This window comes from Artemia sp. Qi Xiang Cuo, chromosome 15, assembly GCF_049724085.1.
Source record: "Artemia sp. Qi Xiang Cuo chromosome 15, ASM4972408v1, whole genome shotgun sequence".
Taxonomy (NCBI): Eukaryota; Metazoa; Arthropoda; class Branchiopoda; order Anostraca; family Artemiidae; genus Artemia; species Artemia sp. Qi Xiang Cuo.
The window spans coordinates 45,252,167-45,268,424 of record NC_142808.1 but is presented as its reverse complement, the minus strand read 5'-3'; the positions used below and the strand labels follow the sequence as shown (position 1 = coordinate 45,268,424).

Genomic DNA, 16,258 nt, shown 5'->3' with positions numbered 1-16,258 from the left:
AAAATTGCTGAAAATTTTTCTCCAGCATACAAATAGCAGGTCAAACTATAAAGTCTTGAAAAAAACGAAAAGATTTAAAGTATTGTTTTCTTTTTCCCTGAAAAGACTATGTCAATATAAAACGAACAAATATTAATTTAAAAAAACTTTTTCCACAAAATAATTTTTTAAAAGAAAAGTAAAGAACTCCATTAAACAAAACATGTGCAAAAATAAATAAAATAATCTACCAAGCGTGAAACTACCACAAATCAGCATTGATAAATAAATGACAAACAAAAATTACAATAAATAACCGATTTAAATTCAAAACGAGCAGAAATTAACACAAGTTGGGCTCAAAACCCTTATGCATTCCAAAGGCCAGAACAAAATTTGCACTTTACTGAAAAAATACAAATGAATGTGCATTATTAGTTTAATATACATATACTGATATTTAGTAATCAAAATGCTAATATTTTTTTATTTATTAAAGTTATAATAGTAAAAATATTTATAATTTTTTCAGTAAAGTACAAACTTTATTCTAGCCTTTGGAAGGCATAAAGGTTTTGAGCCCAACTTATGTTAATTTTTGCTCGTTTTGAGTTTGACTGAGCTATTTATTGTAATTTTTGTTCGTTTTGGCTTTCATTTATTTATCGATGCTGATTTGTGGTGGTTTCACGCTTGGTAGGTTATTTTATTTATTTTTGCACATGTTTTGTTTAATGGAGTTCTTTACTTTTCTTTGAAAAACTTATTTTGTGGAAATTGTTTTTTATAATTAATTCGAAAGAAGGTCGGTTGTTATTCATTGAGTAAGGGTCTCAGCTAAGGTCTCAGTTTATTTTGACCAAAGTTAAAACATTCCTAAATTAAATCGCTTCTTTACTGTGAAATAAAACTGTTTTTAATATATTCCAATATTTTTATGATTATGCTGATGTAAAGAACACTGGCTAGTTAAAATAACAAAGAGTCTTCTCAATTCATTGTGTTTTTTGGAAGGTTTTGTTTTTGACCGAAATAAAGGAATGTTCATATAATTGAAATTTTTTTTAATAGTTAGCCATTTTGTTTTTCTTGGTAATACTAAGTAATATTTCAAATTTAAAGTAAAAAGGAGAAAATAAATGTCATGGTTGACATTTAGATGTCAATCTAAATGTCAGAACATTTAGATATCATGTTATATTCAACATGACATGTTGAATACATTTCATGTAATCAACATGATTTGTATGGTTGTATACATGTCATGTATACAGCATAATAGTTGTATTTATATTCTCTATATTCTATTATAGATATCAGCAAATGACTGAAGGTTTTGAGTTACTGTAACTCTTTATTTTCAGTTGACAGTCCTTCTCTATTATACATAGTTTTTGGTTTTGGATATGTTAAGGTAAAAATCTCCTAGAAATCATTGTTTCCGACTTTCGTAAGGGTATCAATGAGCTAGACAGTCTACAGAGGTGGATAAAGTCGGCCACGATAATTTAATCCTGCGTAGGCTATATAAGTAAATCCCTTACTGATATGCCAGATGACGTTGGCTGCTATTTTCTCAGAGGTTTTAAAGTTTCAGTTTATAAGCTTCCCCTACTTAGTAAAAGTGGTGGATCCAGGGGGAGGGGGTGCGCCCTTCCTGACGTAGTGATGGATTTGTGGTTGGGACCGCTTGCTCTGGTTTGGGTTGGGATGAAAGTTATTTTTTTGTAACTGGTTTTTAATAGTTGAATTTTGAATAAGGTTTTAATTGCTAAGACTATTTCTTTTTGCAAACAAGTTTGAAATAAGGCTTCAGTTACTTTGTGCGGCCTCTAGGTTAGATCTTAATGACGCATTCCACCAAAAAGTATTTCCGAAAAATTGTTTATAAGAGTGGCAAATAATTGTGTGCTTGTTGTTTTTTTTTTTATCTAGCTGGTATAGATGGGTCTGAATTCTCAGCTTGAATCAGTGTAATGGCATCGATTTTTTTTACATTTACTAATAAAATGTTGATAAAAAGTGGATATTCACACAACTTGAGTTAACCACGGAAGCAGAATGCAACTAAAATATTACTTCAGAATTTCTCAGCTTCTCAATGCCAACCAGTCATAACATTTAGTCATGTTTTTGTATAGGGGTTACATATATTTGTCTATAAAATTGTATAAACTGCTCTATGATTTTATATTTTATGTGCTGAGAATTTTTACACTTATTTTGATAACATGGTATCCAATCATATTTCCACGGTTAGTTGTTTATAAATCAAAATTTTTACACGACAAATTTTTTCAAATTTTTATTTTTGTGCAACATAGCTTGGCATAAGCAATATGCCAAACGTTCAAAAATGTACTTCATTCGTTTTGTTTTTTGGCAGAAGGTTTTTTATTGGAGGATAGTAAAGGAATTAGAAATGTAATTGATATTTTTTTTGGTTTTATAGTTTGCTATTTTGTTTCGTTAGGTAACGGAAAGTAATGTTTCCAATGTAATGTAAATAGGAGTAAAGAAAATAAATGTAATTGAGAGATGTATTTAGGTCTTATATTTCTTTTTTATAATTACCAGCCCACGTCAGCAGCTTTTGAATAAGTGTTCACATGTAGGATCAGTAGAAGGTCATTTCATACAAAGGGCACCATCAAAACGGTAATACCGGTGAGAGCATATTTTTGTTAATCTAAAATTTATATTGACCCAAAATGTACTTTATTCATTCTGTCTTTTTTGGCAGAAGGTTTTTTATTGGACGAAAGTAAAGGAATTATAAATATAATTGATAATTTTTTGGTTTTATAGTTTGCTATTTTGTTTCGCTAGGTAACACGAAGTAATTCTTCCTATGTAGTGTAAATAGGAAAAAAGAAAAGAAAGGTATTCAAGAGGTGTATTTAGATTTTGTACCAAAAGGTTCGTGGTAACGAAGTGTAAGTAAAGAGCGCCCCGGCTCAAAAGTAACCGAAACTGTAAAAACCGGAATTTTGATACCAATGGATGCATCAAAAGAATCAGATTTTTATGTTGATTTCAAATGTACAAAAATTTATCAAGTTTTGTGTTATCCATCAAAAGTTACGAGCCTGTAGAGGCTTTAAGCTCCTATCAGCAAAAATGTGAATTTTTATATTTTTGCCAGAAGAAAGATCACGGATGCGTGTTTTTTTTTACATGGGATGATCTTTCCATGGAGGAATTTTTCATGGGGAAGGGAATTTTCCAAGAAGGGGATGCCAAATTTCCCAGAATTATTTAAAATAACGATCAGAAATTAAATTAAAAAAACAAGTTTTGTCAGAAAAGTAAGGAGCGACATTAAAACTTAAAACGAACAGAAATATTCTGTATATGAATAGGGCTGTCCCCTACTCAAGACCTCGCTCTTTACTCTAATTTTTTATTGCTTTAGAAAATAGAGTTGTAAGAAAAAGTCAAACTTTAGCTTCAAGAGAGAGGCGTTGAGGAGGGAACAGTCCCTTTCATATGCGGAATAATTTCTGCTTGTTTTGCGCAGTATTTGGTTTTGAATTTTCGAAAGGAAAAATCTCACAGAAATAATTGTTGCCAACGTCCGTTAGGGTTTCATGGAGCTAGAAAACCTATGGATTGTTTTTTGTTTTTTTTTAATTCTGCCACGATAATTTACCCCTTCATAGGATATAAAAATAAATGTATTATATTTTGGTCATGCGAGAGGGCGCCGCTATTTTCTCCTATCTTTCAGAGTTTCCGTTAATTAGTTTTCCTTACTCTGTAGATTATGAACTTTTAATCAGATTTGCCATTTATATAAATTTTCTGGATTTAATGCTAACAGGGTTTAATTTAATCCGCTTAAGTTGATTTTGTTTTCTAAGATATGGAGAAGACTTGTTTAGTCCAACTACGAGGCGTGTATATTAATTAAGGTCCGTTTGAACATAAGTACACAACCAAGGATTTAAATAGAAAACAAAATTTATTTTCAGAAATTGCATACTTTACTCTATTTTTCGACATAGTTGCCAAAATTTTTGAAACACTTCTCATACCTCTCAACCAATTTCAAAGTAGTCTTTACAAGAACTTGCCGCCGGCTCGAATAACCAAGATTTCAATGCTGTTTTTACGTCGTGATTTTTTCAACAGTTGAACTATGCCCTGGGGGCATATAAGTCTTTTTTATAGAAAGGGTTGTCTTAGAAACTTCAAAAGAATCTTCTGTCTTCTGAAAATATTTGTCAGACGACAAAGATTTTCATTGGTTGATTGGTTGGAATCGGACTTCAAACAATAGTGTTTTTTATTTCAATTTGTTATTAGAAAAGGATAGACACCGGCTTTTATTTTTACATTTCATCGGATCTGGATTTCTTTTGGTTAGCATAGTTTCTGTGAATAAAGATCTGTCACGTCCTTACTTGTGGGTAGGGTTATCATCCCTTGCGGTTTCTCACTATTTCTAGTGATTTTTTTTTATCGCCTAATGATTTTTTGGGTTAGTGATTTTAAGTGATTTTTTTTCTAAAACCAGTGATTTGTTCCTAAACCTTGTGATTTTTTATGATATAGCGCATAAATTCTAGCGAATAAATCATCCACGAACCGAATATTATTGAAAGAAAAATTGAGACCTTTGTGAAAACTTTTTTGACACCCAAGGATATATGTTATAGCGGTAAGCAGGAAAAAGAATTTAGCTAATTAGCTCTTCTTATGAAAAATTTCAATTGAATATTTATTTATTGTTTTTGTTTTTATTAGCGATATTCCTAGGAGAGCCAGGCTACAGCTTTGATATTTAGTCGTAAGTATATCATAAATTTGGTTTATATTTGGCCAATCTGGTTACATTACTTTCATTTATATTATAATTTGGTTATGTATAGTATATATTAAGCTTTTAAAAAATCTAACAGTCATCATTTCAGAACCGAGTTTTTTTAGCTCCAATATAAATGGTGTATATTCATTTAGCATACACAAGAAGAAAAAAAGCGTTACAAAATAACGAAAAAATGATAAAATATATGTCAAAATTTCCCCTGCAGGACAAAACCTAGCTTAGAGGAACAGCTAATAGGCTGTTCGAACAGTCAGTGTACACCAAAAATCCATGGAAACAACCCCTCGGCTCAGTAAAAATATACAAAATCTTTTGCGTCAGTAGAGTTCCTCACCGAACACAAAGCACCGTGGATACTAATGGTATGCTTCCAAGATCGCTGGTTGCAAAAGATGTCTGTGTTTTTACACACCTTTTGGCTTTTTTTGGACTAAGGTAAAGGTAAAGGTAAAGAATGCGGCACTAGACCCTTAAGGTCCAAACCGGCGGTGCTGATCTCCGTTTCGTGGCCCTTCAGCCAGGAAGTGCAATGAGGGGCTGGGGGCCAGCCAAACTATGCTTTCGCAAACCCTTCCTGTTTACCTTCCTCAGATTTCTCCATGTACCCATTTAGACTAGCATTAAAATTATTATAATTAGTTTTATTCTCTTATAGTAGCCCATTAAATTTCTGATACGAATGTTGGCCACGATCAAGCGAGTACCTAGACCCCTTCATTCCAATGTTCCTTGGACGGAACCGTTATTGAGGGATTTTTAATAAAAAAAAATGTCAGTTGTCTGACAGCTTTGTTGTTTACTCTTCATTGAACATTTATGGTTGCTCCATGGCAAAGATATGTTACTTCAGGTTAACTTATAGCCCTCATCCGTGGAAATCCAGGCTAGCTGTGGTGATCAAATGAAATTTGAGTTGTTTTTCCTTTAATGAAACGTATTTATAACATTATTTTGTTTGTTATTTTCTTCTTATGTATTTCCTTTTCAAAGAATCAAAAAATATCGGCAATTTAAAAATAAGTGCATTCGAATTACCGTTACTGATCCCCTCCCCCCCCACTGAAATTCAAAGCCGACGACATTGATTGGAAAAGACTTTAAGATTTTTTAACTTATTACAATCTTTTTACAACATTCTGTCGCTTTTCACTGCTTTTGAACACATTTCCTAATCGGCTATATGCTTTAATTATTTCTCGGCTATTTTTTTTCCTAATCGGCTATATGCTATAATTCCTTCTAGTAGCATATATGCTTAGTCAATACACTATAATTCCCAACTTCTGGGCTATATGCTACAGGCCTACATTGATATACTTCAAATTTTCATGGTATTTTATACTGCCATCTGCAGATTTTCTTTTGCACAATTTTAGCGATTATACTGATAAACAGCTAGTATAAACTGAAAACACTGTGACTGGGACAGATTGTTAAATGTATTATTGAACAAACGTTGCTTTGATTCTAATGAGATCCTGATTGAAATCCTTGATAACTAACTTCGACCAAAATAAATGAGATCTTTAACTTTGAAAGTGTTAGAAGGAATAAAACTGGCTTAAAATCTACACTGATGGTTGAAATTCGTGTTTTTTCTGGTTTTATTTCCTACCTCAAAGCTAAATCATAGATGCTTCTTTATTCTTTAAAAAGATGGTGGTAATCCCAAACTCCTAGAAAGTAAAAAAAAACATCAAATTGTTGTTTTGAGGTAATTTAAAGCCTTTTTGGCTCCAAACAAGTTTTTCGAAATTATAAGAAATAACAATGAGATAATCTGTTTTTTAGACCTGAGTAACAATCTTATATACAAATTCAACCTTTTCAACAAACTAGTCAGAAAATTAAAAGTGTTTTGATTGCTTTTGTAGAACGTATCATTATTGACCTTTAAAAATTTGTTTGGTGAAACTGAACCAGAGCCTTCAGCATTCTCATATAAAAACCAACCTCAATTACTTTATCTTTTGAATATAATTTAATTGGGTTTATTTTACAGTTTGAAATCATTAATTATCTTTTCTTTATTGTTCATGTGCGAAGTCAGGAAAACTTGGTTTCCTGGAAAGATGTTGGCCGGGAGAACTTTGTGAATGATAAGCTTGCAGTAAATGAAAGAACATACCTGTATATTGTTAAAAATTAAGCATTAATAAATATATCTGCAAATAGGGGCAGGAATCTCTGTTCCCATGTTTATGGGGTTCTGTCCCTCTATATCTCTTATATGTAGGTATGTCTCTTACGTGTAGGTAGTGAAGATCCAGGAATTCAAAATCCTAGGTGAAACCATTTTATATAATAGCGTGAATAGAGAGGTACAGAGGAGGGAGCAGCAAACCTCATATGCGGAATAATGTCTGTTCTTTTTTCAGTTTTAATGTTGCTCTTTATTTTCAGTAGAAAAACTGATTTTTCTTACTTCATTTTTTAAAAAAGAGACTGATAAATTTGCTTTATTCTTCTACTAAAGATGCTTCTACTATCGCCATCATAGAAGCCGTTTCCCTGGCTCTTCTGACTGAAACCAAAAAGTAAGGAAAGCGTCTGGTGCTAAGCAATGACAAAAGCCCAACTACCTTTCTACCGAACAAAATTAAGAAATTACTATGAATTAAACTGAAGAATAATACAGTTAATATATTCCGTTTCTTCAGAAAATTCTTCAGCTTTCTCATATTTTTTGCTTCTGATGCTAATGTCGAAAAGAAAAATAAGTAGCACTATCTACCGTTTGGCATTATTTCTTTTTCTTCTGACCTAATTTAAACTGCTGGCCAAAAATCAAGGAATACAGCAGTATCTCATCAGTAATTGCGCAAGCTTATTACTTACTAATGGATTGGACATCCTTATTGGTTGCTCTAGAGCCATCTCCTTTGAGCGTTCATGGATCAGTTTCCTATACGTCGATAGGTCGTATGCTTGTCAAACTGTTCGTGGAAACGAAGTGTAAGTAAGGAGCGACCCTGCTCAATAGTAACCGAAACTCGAAAAAACCGAAATTTTGGTACCAATAGATACATCAAAAGAATCAGATTTTTATGTTGATTTCAAATATATAAGTTTCATCAAGTTTATTCGTACCCATCCAAAGTTACGCGCCTGAGAAAATTTGGCTTATTTTCAAAAAAATTGGTAAACACCTCCTAAAAGTCATAGAGCTTTAGTGAAAATGGCACCATCATATTCAGCGTATCAGAGAACCCTACTATAGAAGTTTCAATCTCCTATCTATAAAAATGTAGAATTTTTTATGTTTTGCCAGAAGAAAGATCACGGATGCGTGTTTATTTGTTTTGTTTTCTCTAGGGGTGATCGTATCGAACCAGTGGTCCTAGAATATTCCGAGAGGACTCATTCGAACGGAAATTGAAAGTTCTAGTCCCCTTTTTAAGTGACCAAAAAATGGAAGGCAGCTAGACCACCTCCAACGCTCATTTTTTTTTCCCAAAGTCACCCAATCAAAATTTTAAGATTCAGCGTAGTCGAAAATTTAATTAATGTGTCTTTCAGGATGACTTAATCCCCCACAGTTCCTGGCGGAAGGGCTGAAAATTATGAACTTTGCCCATTACATATAGTGTCGGTTAGTGGGAAATATACAGAAGTTTTCAGGAGGGATTTTTCTGGTGGGGACGGGGGGGATGGAGGAAGAGTTACGGGGGAGGATGTTTCCTTGGGGAAGGGACATTTCTATGAAGGGAACGCCAGATTTCCAAGTAATATTTAAAAAAAGATCAGAAAATAAATAAAAAAAACAAGTTTTTTTCAACTGAAAGTAAGGAGCAACATCAAAACTTAAAACGAACAGAAATTATTATGTATATGAGGGGGTTCATCCCCTAGTCAATACCTCGCTCTTTGTGCTACAGTTTTTTTTAGTACTTTCAAAAGAGCTATCTATTCTAATAAACCGGCCTTTGTGATTCAGGGGTTTGTGATTCGAACAAAATTCGAATTTTGGCATAAAGAGCGAGGTATTGACTAGGGGACGAACTCCTTAATATACGTAATAAAAACATACGAATATAGGAGTTCGTTACGCAAGTTAATTCGTTAGTTACGTCACAAGAATATGTCGAGAAAGCCCTTTAGCCAAAAAAAGGAAAATTATATTAATGTATGGTGACCCAAAATCGAAGCTGCATTAATTCAAAAACATTCAGAAATCAAATAAAAAAAAACAAGTTTTTTTAACTGAAAGTAAGGAGCAACATTAAAACTTAACGAACAGAAATTATTCCATATATGAAAGGGGCTGTTCCCCTCCTCAACGCCTCGCTCATTACGCTTAAGTTTGACTTCGTCTCAAAAATTTATTTTTTAAAACAATAAAAAAATTTCGCTAAACGAGCGAGGCGTGGTGGCGGGGACAGCCCCTTTCATATACGGAATAATTTCTGTTAGTTTTAAGTTTTAATGTCGCTCCTTACTTTCAGTTAAAAAAACTTGTTCTTTTTTATTTAATATTCGAAGGCATGAACTTGATGTGAATACGTTTTGAGACCACCCTGACTAATCATCTATTTTTTCCTCAATGCAAAAAAATAATGAAAAAAAAGCCTTTGAAGTTAACCAGACGCAAACAAAAGGACACAAATAAAAGCCACGAGAAACGGATTCCTACCTCAAAAAGTAAAAAAAAAATTAATTGTACTTTCAAGATTTAATGAACTTTTGTTGTTATTCTTAAGTCGCCTATATTGCTCTGTCTATGGCACTATTAAATGTAATGCCAATTTTAATCCAAATCATCCAAAGATCCCACAATTATAAATTTCTTTTTATAATTAGAAGAAAAAAAAAACAATTCTGGTACTATCACAGGATTCTAAATACCAACTTTGTTATGTCTACAAGCAGATAAGATGGGAGTGGTCTTCTCTGACATTATCATGTCATATAAATTTAAGGCATGCGAGATATGAGATAATGAACCCTCTTCAATAGCAAAATAAAATAACAAAATGAATATAATTATGTTAACTCTGTATTGCATAATTTTGGTAGCCTCAACAAGACTTACGCTAAGGGAGATTTAAGTTTGAAAGATGTTTGTATATAAGAGTCGCAGTCTTTATTTAGGAAGAGGGTGGGTAAATGGAAAATGTTGATGAAACGTCAGCAGTCAGGGACAAAATTAAAGATTTACATTGTTTAAGGAGTTGAGACATAAAATATGTATTAAATTAAATTTGTAATATTTCCATAGTTATATTTAGCCAATTGTTAATAATTTTGAATACTATTACAGTCACACCCAACCAATTTTGTTTTGCTAAACATAATTAATGTTAGAGAAAAACTTTCTTTGGAATAAGCTAACTTGCTTTTATTTTATACATGAATACTTGGCTAAATCCATAGTGGATTTAGATTGCTATTATTCTTGGAAGAATAATTATAATTTTTTTACTTTTTAGTTGTTTTTTATTTGCACGATTTTGATAGCTCTCACAGGTGATAAGAAAAGGTGCAACAGATATTACGTAGCTGGGAAAAGAACCTACTTATTATAATAGGAACACCCAGCTTACGTTCCAAAAGGCAATCATCATTGATAATAGCCAATTTCTTGTTTTTCAAACACTGAATAATAAAAAGAACTAATAGAATAATAGAATAATAAAGAACTAAAAGAAAAAAGAATAATAAAAAGAATAAAAAGAATAATAAAAAGAACTTTGTATTACAAGTACAACAGGAGCTAGAATATAAGTATCGTTTCTGCTTAGGGTGCTCGTTCTCTGTCATAATTTACTTCACGTAGTGCGTGCCAAACCTGGCAGATCTGTACGAAGCATTGCAGAACTTTGCCAAGCGTTGCGGAGCTGTGCCAAGCTTGACGGGGCAGTGTGACACACTAGGCGTCTAAAAATACCCACTAGGTGGCAAGAAGTGAGCGACCCCTCGCTTTTACCTATTACTAACATAAAAGTAGTTGAAATGGTAGTCATGATACATTTCACGATAAATAATACAGCAATCAATTGTTATCATTAATGATAATTGGCTTTTGAAACAGCCTCTCAGTTACAGAAAATTATGGAAAGCGAGTCTTATAAAACAAAAGGGTTATTGGATCAAAGGGCCAAGTTCGGAAAAGGGTACAAAATCTATATTTTGACTACAGAGTTGCAATACCTTCACTAAGTACTATGACAACCCTTACAAGGTATATAAATGAAACCTAATGGGTTTTAAGATGCTCTCCATACTTAAAATGTATAAGATAAAAAATACCACGTTTTTATTTTCGTTTTTCCTTCTGAACAAAACAAAGTTATGTTTTTCTTTATGGTATGGCTTTTCTAAATGTGCAAAAATTAAGGTATTCCTATAATGGTTTATTATGAACAAAATCAACAAAAATACATCATGATTGATGGAATTAATGCCAAAAATACAACCCTTATATCAAACAAAGAACTTATAATAAATCAAAGCAGCAAGTATTGCCAACTCCAAAACAATAATTAAAATCAGAACCAGTTTATTAGTCATTATTCTAAGCCGCATAACTCTTAATATACGCCTTGTTCTCGTCAACTCTTCATTTGCATCAAAGAGTCTATCCCTTGTCCTTACTAAGGTCTCTCTCTGCTGCCCTAAATCATTCAACACTTGATGGCCTATGTCTTCCGTTTCAACAGCAACTCTGGTAGCTCTTGTCAAACTCTCTGCAGTTCTATCGAGCACTCTGCTTCCCTCGGCAACAGCTTGGACTACGTCATCATCAATGTCGGACCTTCCCACATAAGGAGGACGACTAGAAGAGGGATTAGTGGCAGTTGTACGACGCATTAACGAACTTATTCTTTGGATTGACATTTTATGCTTTTTGATGAGTTCCATCATATCAAATCTAAAGGCTGATGGAGCAGAGTGTGCCTCACTTTCCATATCGAATATAGCTTTAGTACAGAAATCTAGTTTTCTCTCAATTTCTGTTACTAATTCATCTTTTGCATAGCCTTTGTAGAGCGGCAGTTTTTCAGCATATTCGTTTTCAATCTCCAGGAGAACTTCACAAAGTTGCTCATCTAGAGCTTCAAACCTTTCAGAGCTCATATTTAACAATCTCAGTTATCTTGAGCTATTTAGGCAAAGAAGGTGAAAGACTTTCGACAGTAAGGCTAGGTACATCCAAACTTATAGACATGGCCTAAAAAATAAAAATTATGTTAAAGTATATTGTACATACATATGTGAAAAATAAACAAACTTGTATGTAAAAAATAAGCTTATGTCCCGAATATAAAAAATAGAACCTTCTCCTTTTCTTTCTTTTTTGTAGTACTAAGTTTATACATTTCTTTTGTTTTTTATTTGTCTACAAATTACTACAGACCACGCCATCTACAGAGCCCTTCAAGCTTATCCACTAGATTTAAAGAATTTATCGTCCACTAATAATAAATATTGACATTTTTTTCCTTTTTGGGTCAAGGAACTAAAACCAAGTCCTTATGGGTACCAGCCACCCAAGGTTTTGCATAACTTCAAAATACCAGTAGGCTATATAGGTATTCAAAATGTTGTGGGTTTATACAAAATACCAATACAAACGCACAGCAAAATCATCAGTAACAAGAGAAGCAACAGCAAGATTCAGAACAAATCCCAGGAGTTAGCTATCCTATAAAATTTATGATTCTTTGAAGAATAAAGAGGGAGGAGGAATCAAATTCATGCCAGAAATTTCTTAATATAATAGTGTTTCTATATATAATACTGTATCAACGAATCTGAACAGCTAAAGGAAAAGCTGTGCTTGGGGTTGATTTCAATAGGTAGAATCTTTCTTGGGGAGATATTTGGGGGGGGGGGGTAAAATTTCCAGAGGAAATTTTAAACGGGGACATTTTACAAAATTCCTATACAAAATTCTTTTTAATTTCCTTACATTATCTTTGCCAACTCCATTTTGCGTGTGGAGATGTTCCACGGGAATTATCCAGGGGCTTTTTTCCGCGTGTTTTGATTTTCGGGTAATAATTTCCACGGAAGGTGGCATGTCTGGAGTAAGCGAGAAACTGATTTGATATTAAAGTTTGTTTTCAAATGAAAGAATGCTAAGGAGAATTTTTCAGACTGAATCGTCCGCAAGAAATTTTACAGGGAAGGGGGATTCTCAGCAAGGATGGAACTGTGGAGATAATTTGACGGAGGGGGGGGGGGTTCACTGTCCTTCAAATGCAATTTCCACGGAGGGGTCTCCCGTAAGGGAGGGGGTATATTTCATGAAAGATGAACCGGATTTACTGGCATTATTTGAAAAACGATCAGAAATCTAAAAAAAACTAATTTTTTTAACTCAAAGTATGGAGAGAAACATTAAAACTCGTAACAATCAGAAATTATTCCATATGTGAAGGTTTGCCCGGTCCTCAATGCATTGCTCCTGACGCTAAGAGTGATAGCCTTTACAAAAAAGCCTCCTATTCTAATTAAACTGTGTTTCAGCAGCTGTTCCTAAGAAACTGGAACAAACAGTCAAACTTTAGTATAAAGAGCAAGATATTGAGAAGGGTCAACCATTCATATACTGAATAATACCTGTTCGTTTTGAGCTTTAACTTTTCTCCTTATTGTCAGTTTTAAAAAAAACTTGTTTTTTATTTATTTAGATATAACCGATACGACAGTTCTTCCTAAAATGGCCCATAATTTGACATAGTATTATGTTATAACATGGTATTATGATAATATCAAGACCCATATTTATATTATTGTAAATCAAAGACTAGCAGGATCAATACTAGCTAAATATTTCTCTTGTTTATAGACCAAACGTGCTACAACATAATGACAGAAGTGATAGATATCGATCAGGAATATGAGGACGGTGATAAAGACTAGGAAAATAGTCGACCATCCAATAAAAAACCAAGGATCATAAAGAAAAGGGCAGACCAACGATAAAAGACTGAGTGGGAAACAGAATCTGACTTTAATGAATGGTTACAAAAGGGAAAGGTGCAGACCCGTCAAAACAGTGGATATTTAGCTCACTGTCTTTACTGCAAAAAGGATTTCGTTTCTAAAAAAGGGAAACACGACGCAAAAAGGCACAAACAGACCAAAGCTCACGAAGAAAATAAAAAAGCGTGGATAACTTCGTTTTCTAAGACCATGCCATTGAGTCTTCATTTTTCTGGTGATTCAAAAATCGAAAGAGTGGCCACTGTTGAGGCGAAGCTAGTGAAATTTCTTGTTGAGCACGATTTACCCTATTCGCTCTCTGAAGACTTGCTGAAACGTATTTTGAAAAGTATACCAGGCCCAGATCTTCTAAGCCAGGCCACTCTTGGTAGAACTAAAGCAACTAATATTGCCCGACAAGCGTTGGCCCCTCATTATCATGAAAAGCTTCTTGAAAACCCCAAAACGAATCTTTTCTCCGTAGTAATTGACGAGACTAGATTCCTCAGTAGCCAAACAACTTGCTATTTGTGTCAGCTTTTGTGACGAAGCAATGAATGTGCGGGTAGATTTGCTCGCTCTTGTCGAATGCAGCGACGGATCAGCGTCTGGTCTATTCAACCAGCTAGTGAAGGTGATGGATGATGTCAAGAAGGCGGGTGTTCCTCTAAAAAACTGGGTTGGATTCTGCTCTGACACAACAAATGATATGAGGGGGATAAACCACTCAGTCAAAACACTTGTTGAAGGGAAATATCCCTGGGTTACAGATGTGAAGTGCAGCTGCCATCTGTGTGCTCTAGTTTCAAGTTATGCTTGCAAGAGACTGTCCAACAGCCTCGAAGATCTATGTCGGACTATGTGCAATCACTTCAGGCATAGTGCAAAACGCCAAGATGCATATAGGAAGGAATTTCAAGTCTTTACTCAAGTAGAACAGCACAGATTCCTTGCTTTGGCTCCAACACGCTGTTTGTCGTTTCAAAACTGTGCACGCCGTATTCTCGAACAGTGGGATACTCTTACGTTGTACTGGCACTCGTTGGTACTTGATAATCCCTCGCATGCTAATGATCATGTAAGAATGACACTAAACAACCCATACTCGAGGGTTATGATATTTTTTTTCGAGTAAGTGTTGGGAGAGCGGACTGAGCTCAACATTATCTTCCAGTCTGAAAAACCCCTAGTTCACCTCATGAAAACCCAGGTGGAAAAACTTCTTCGGAATTTAGCCATGAACTTTATGAAGCGTTGATATGTTAGAACAGTCAACCCTTTTGACATCAATCCGAATGACGAAGTGAACTATCTTCCCGAAAAAAATGCCTAGATCGGCTACAAAGGTTACGATTTCCTTGTGGGGCTCAAAACGAGAGATGTTACCAGTGGCCGTTTTGTAGCGGAAAGTCTCCGGATTCGTCTCTCTGCGAGGAGTTTCTACGTTAAAACTGTTCCACAGATTCTTGACCGTTTTCCGTTCTCTGGAAACATCTACGAATTGGTATACCTGCTCACATTAAGCTCTATTTATAAACTGAAGGTTTTCAATGTTCGTCAGTTCTTCTACTACTACAATTCTGCACTTTGGAAGAAAGCAAACCTAGAGCAGAAATGACGGTCTCTGCCTAGGGGGGCTTTACCTAGTACTGTCAATCTCCTTGACGTAAATAACATGGACATTGTCGTATACTGGCGCCATATCTTGCAAACAAAATCACCAAATGGTAATTAGATCTTCAAAAATGTCGGAAAAATGGTTCAGGAATTTTTCTCACTCACTTTCTAAAACCTTTTTCCCGAGCGTCTCTTCAGTTTGCTCAAGGAATTAAAAAATTATAAGCGAAACCGACTGAGTGCAGCGACTCTTTCGGCAACACTGAAATCCAAGTGTGGTCTTAAGCGCAATTTTAAAGGAGGGCTTGACTCGGGTAAGGCAGTGCTGGAGCTAGAACCTAGACTAGTCAAGTGTGTACAAAAGGTGAGGGATAACGCCTCTTCTCGTGACTTCATGATTTCGGACCGCATTAGTCAGTACGGTATGACCCATGATCTTGTTTGTTACACATGTAAACAGTCCGATTCCGATTAACCTTGTCTGTTTGTCTTGTGTTATTTATTTAAAATTAGTCTTGTCTGTATGTCTTGTGTTATTTGTCTGAATGTTCCTTCTTGAAGCTTTTGAAATTGATTTTCATTAAACATTAATCGAAAAAGGCTGAGATACGAGAATCTAGTTACCCATCAATTACTCTATTGGATGGGCTTGAAGGCCCAAGGGAAAATCGCTTTTAATTTCTTCACTATTCACTTCACATTTATACGATTTTCCCACTGTGAACTTTCCCTGCTGTGGTACCTCCGCACTTTTACCTCTGTTGTGTGCTTGACGAAAACGACGAATGACAAATGTGTGTTCACGGACTGAGCTGACCATACTTACCTTTGACCGCTGAAAAGAAGGATAGACAACAAATGTTTTCTCAAATTTATGACCGATCTTTACCACACTTCACT

The 16,258-nt window shown here is 34.4% G+C and overlaps 1 protein-coding gene across 1 annotated transcript; it reads right to left on the bottom strand.

The window, feature by feature from the left end:
- Positions 1-11,148: 11,148 nt before the first annotated feature.
- LOC148943728 (vesicle transport through interaction with t-SNAREs homolog 1B-like) lies at positions 11,149-11,977 on the bottom strand. Its single transcript, XM_089101021.1, has one exon. It carries the CDS (start codon positions 11,885-11,887, stop codon positions 11,234-11,236), a length of 654 nt encoding a protein of 217 aa, XP_088957147.1. The 5' UTR covers positions 11,888-11,977; the 3' UTR covers positions 11,149-11,233.
- Between the last annotated feature and the right edge of the window lie 4,281 nt (positions 11,978-16,258).

Coding starts and splice junctions, on each gene's coding strand:
- LOC148943728 (XM_089101021.1), bottom strand. CDS start 11,887: ATGAGCTCTGAAAGGTTTGAAGCTCTAGATGAGCAACTTTGTGAAGTT.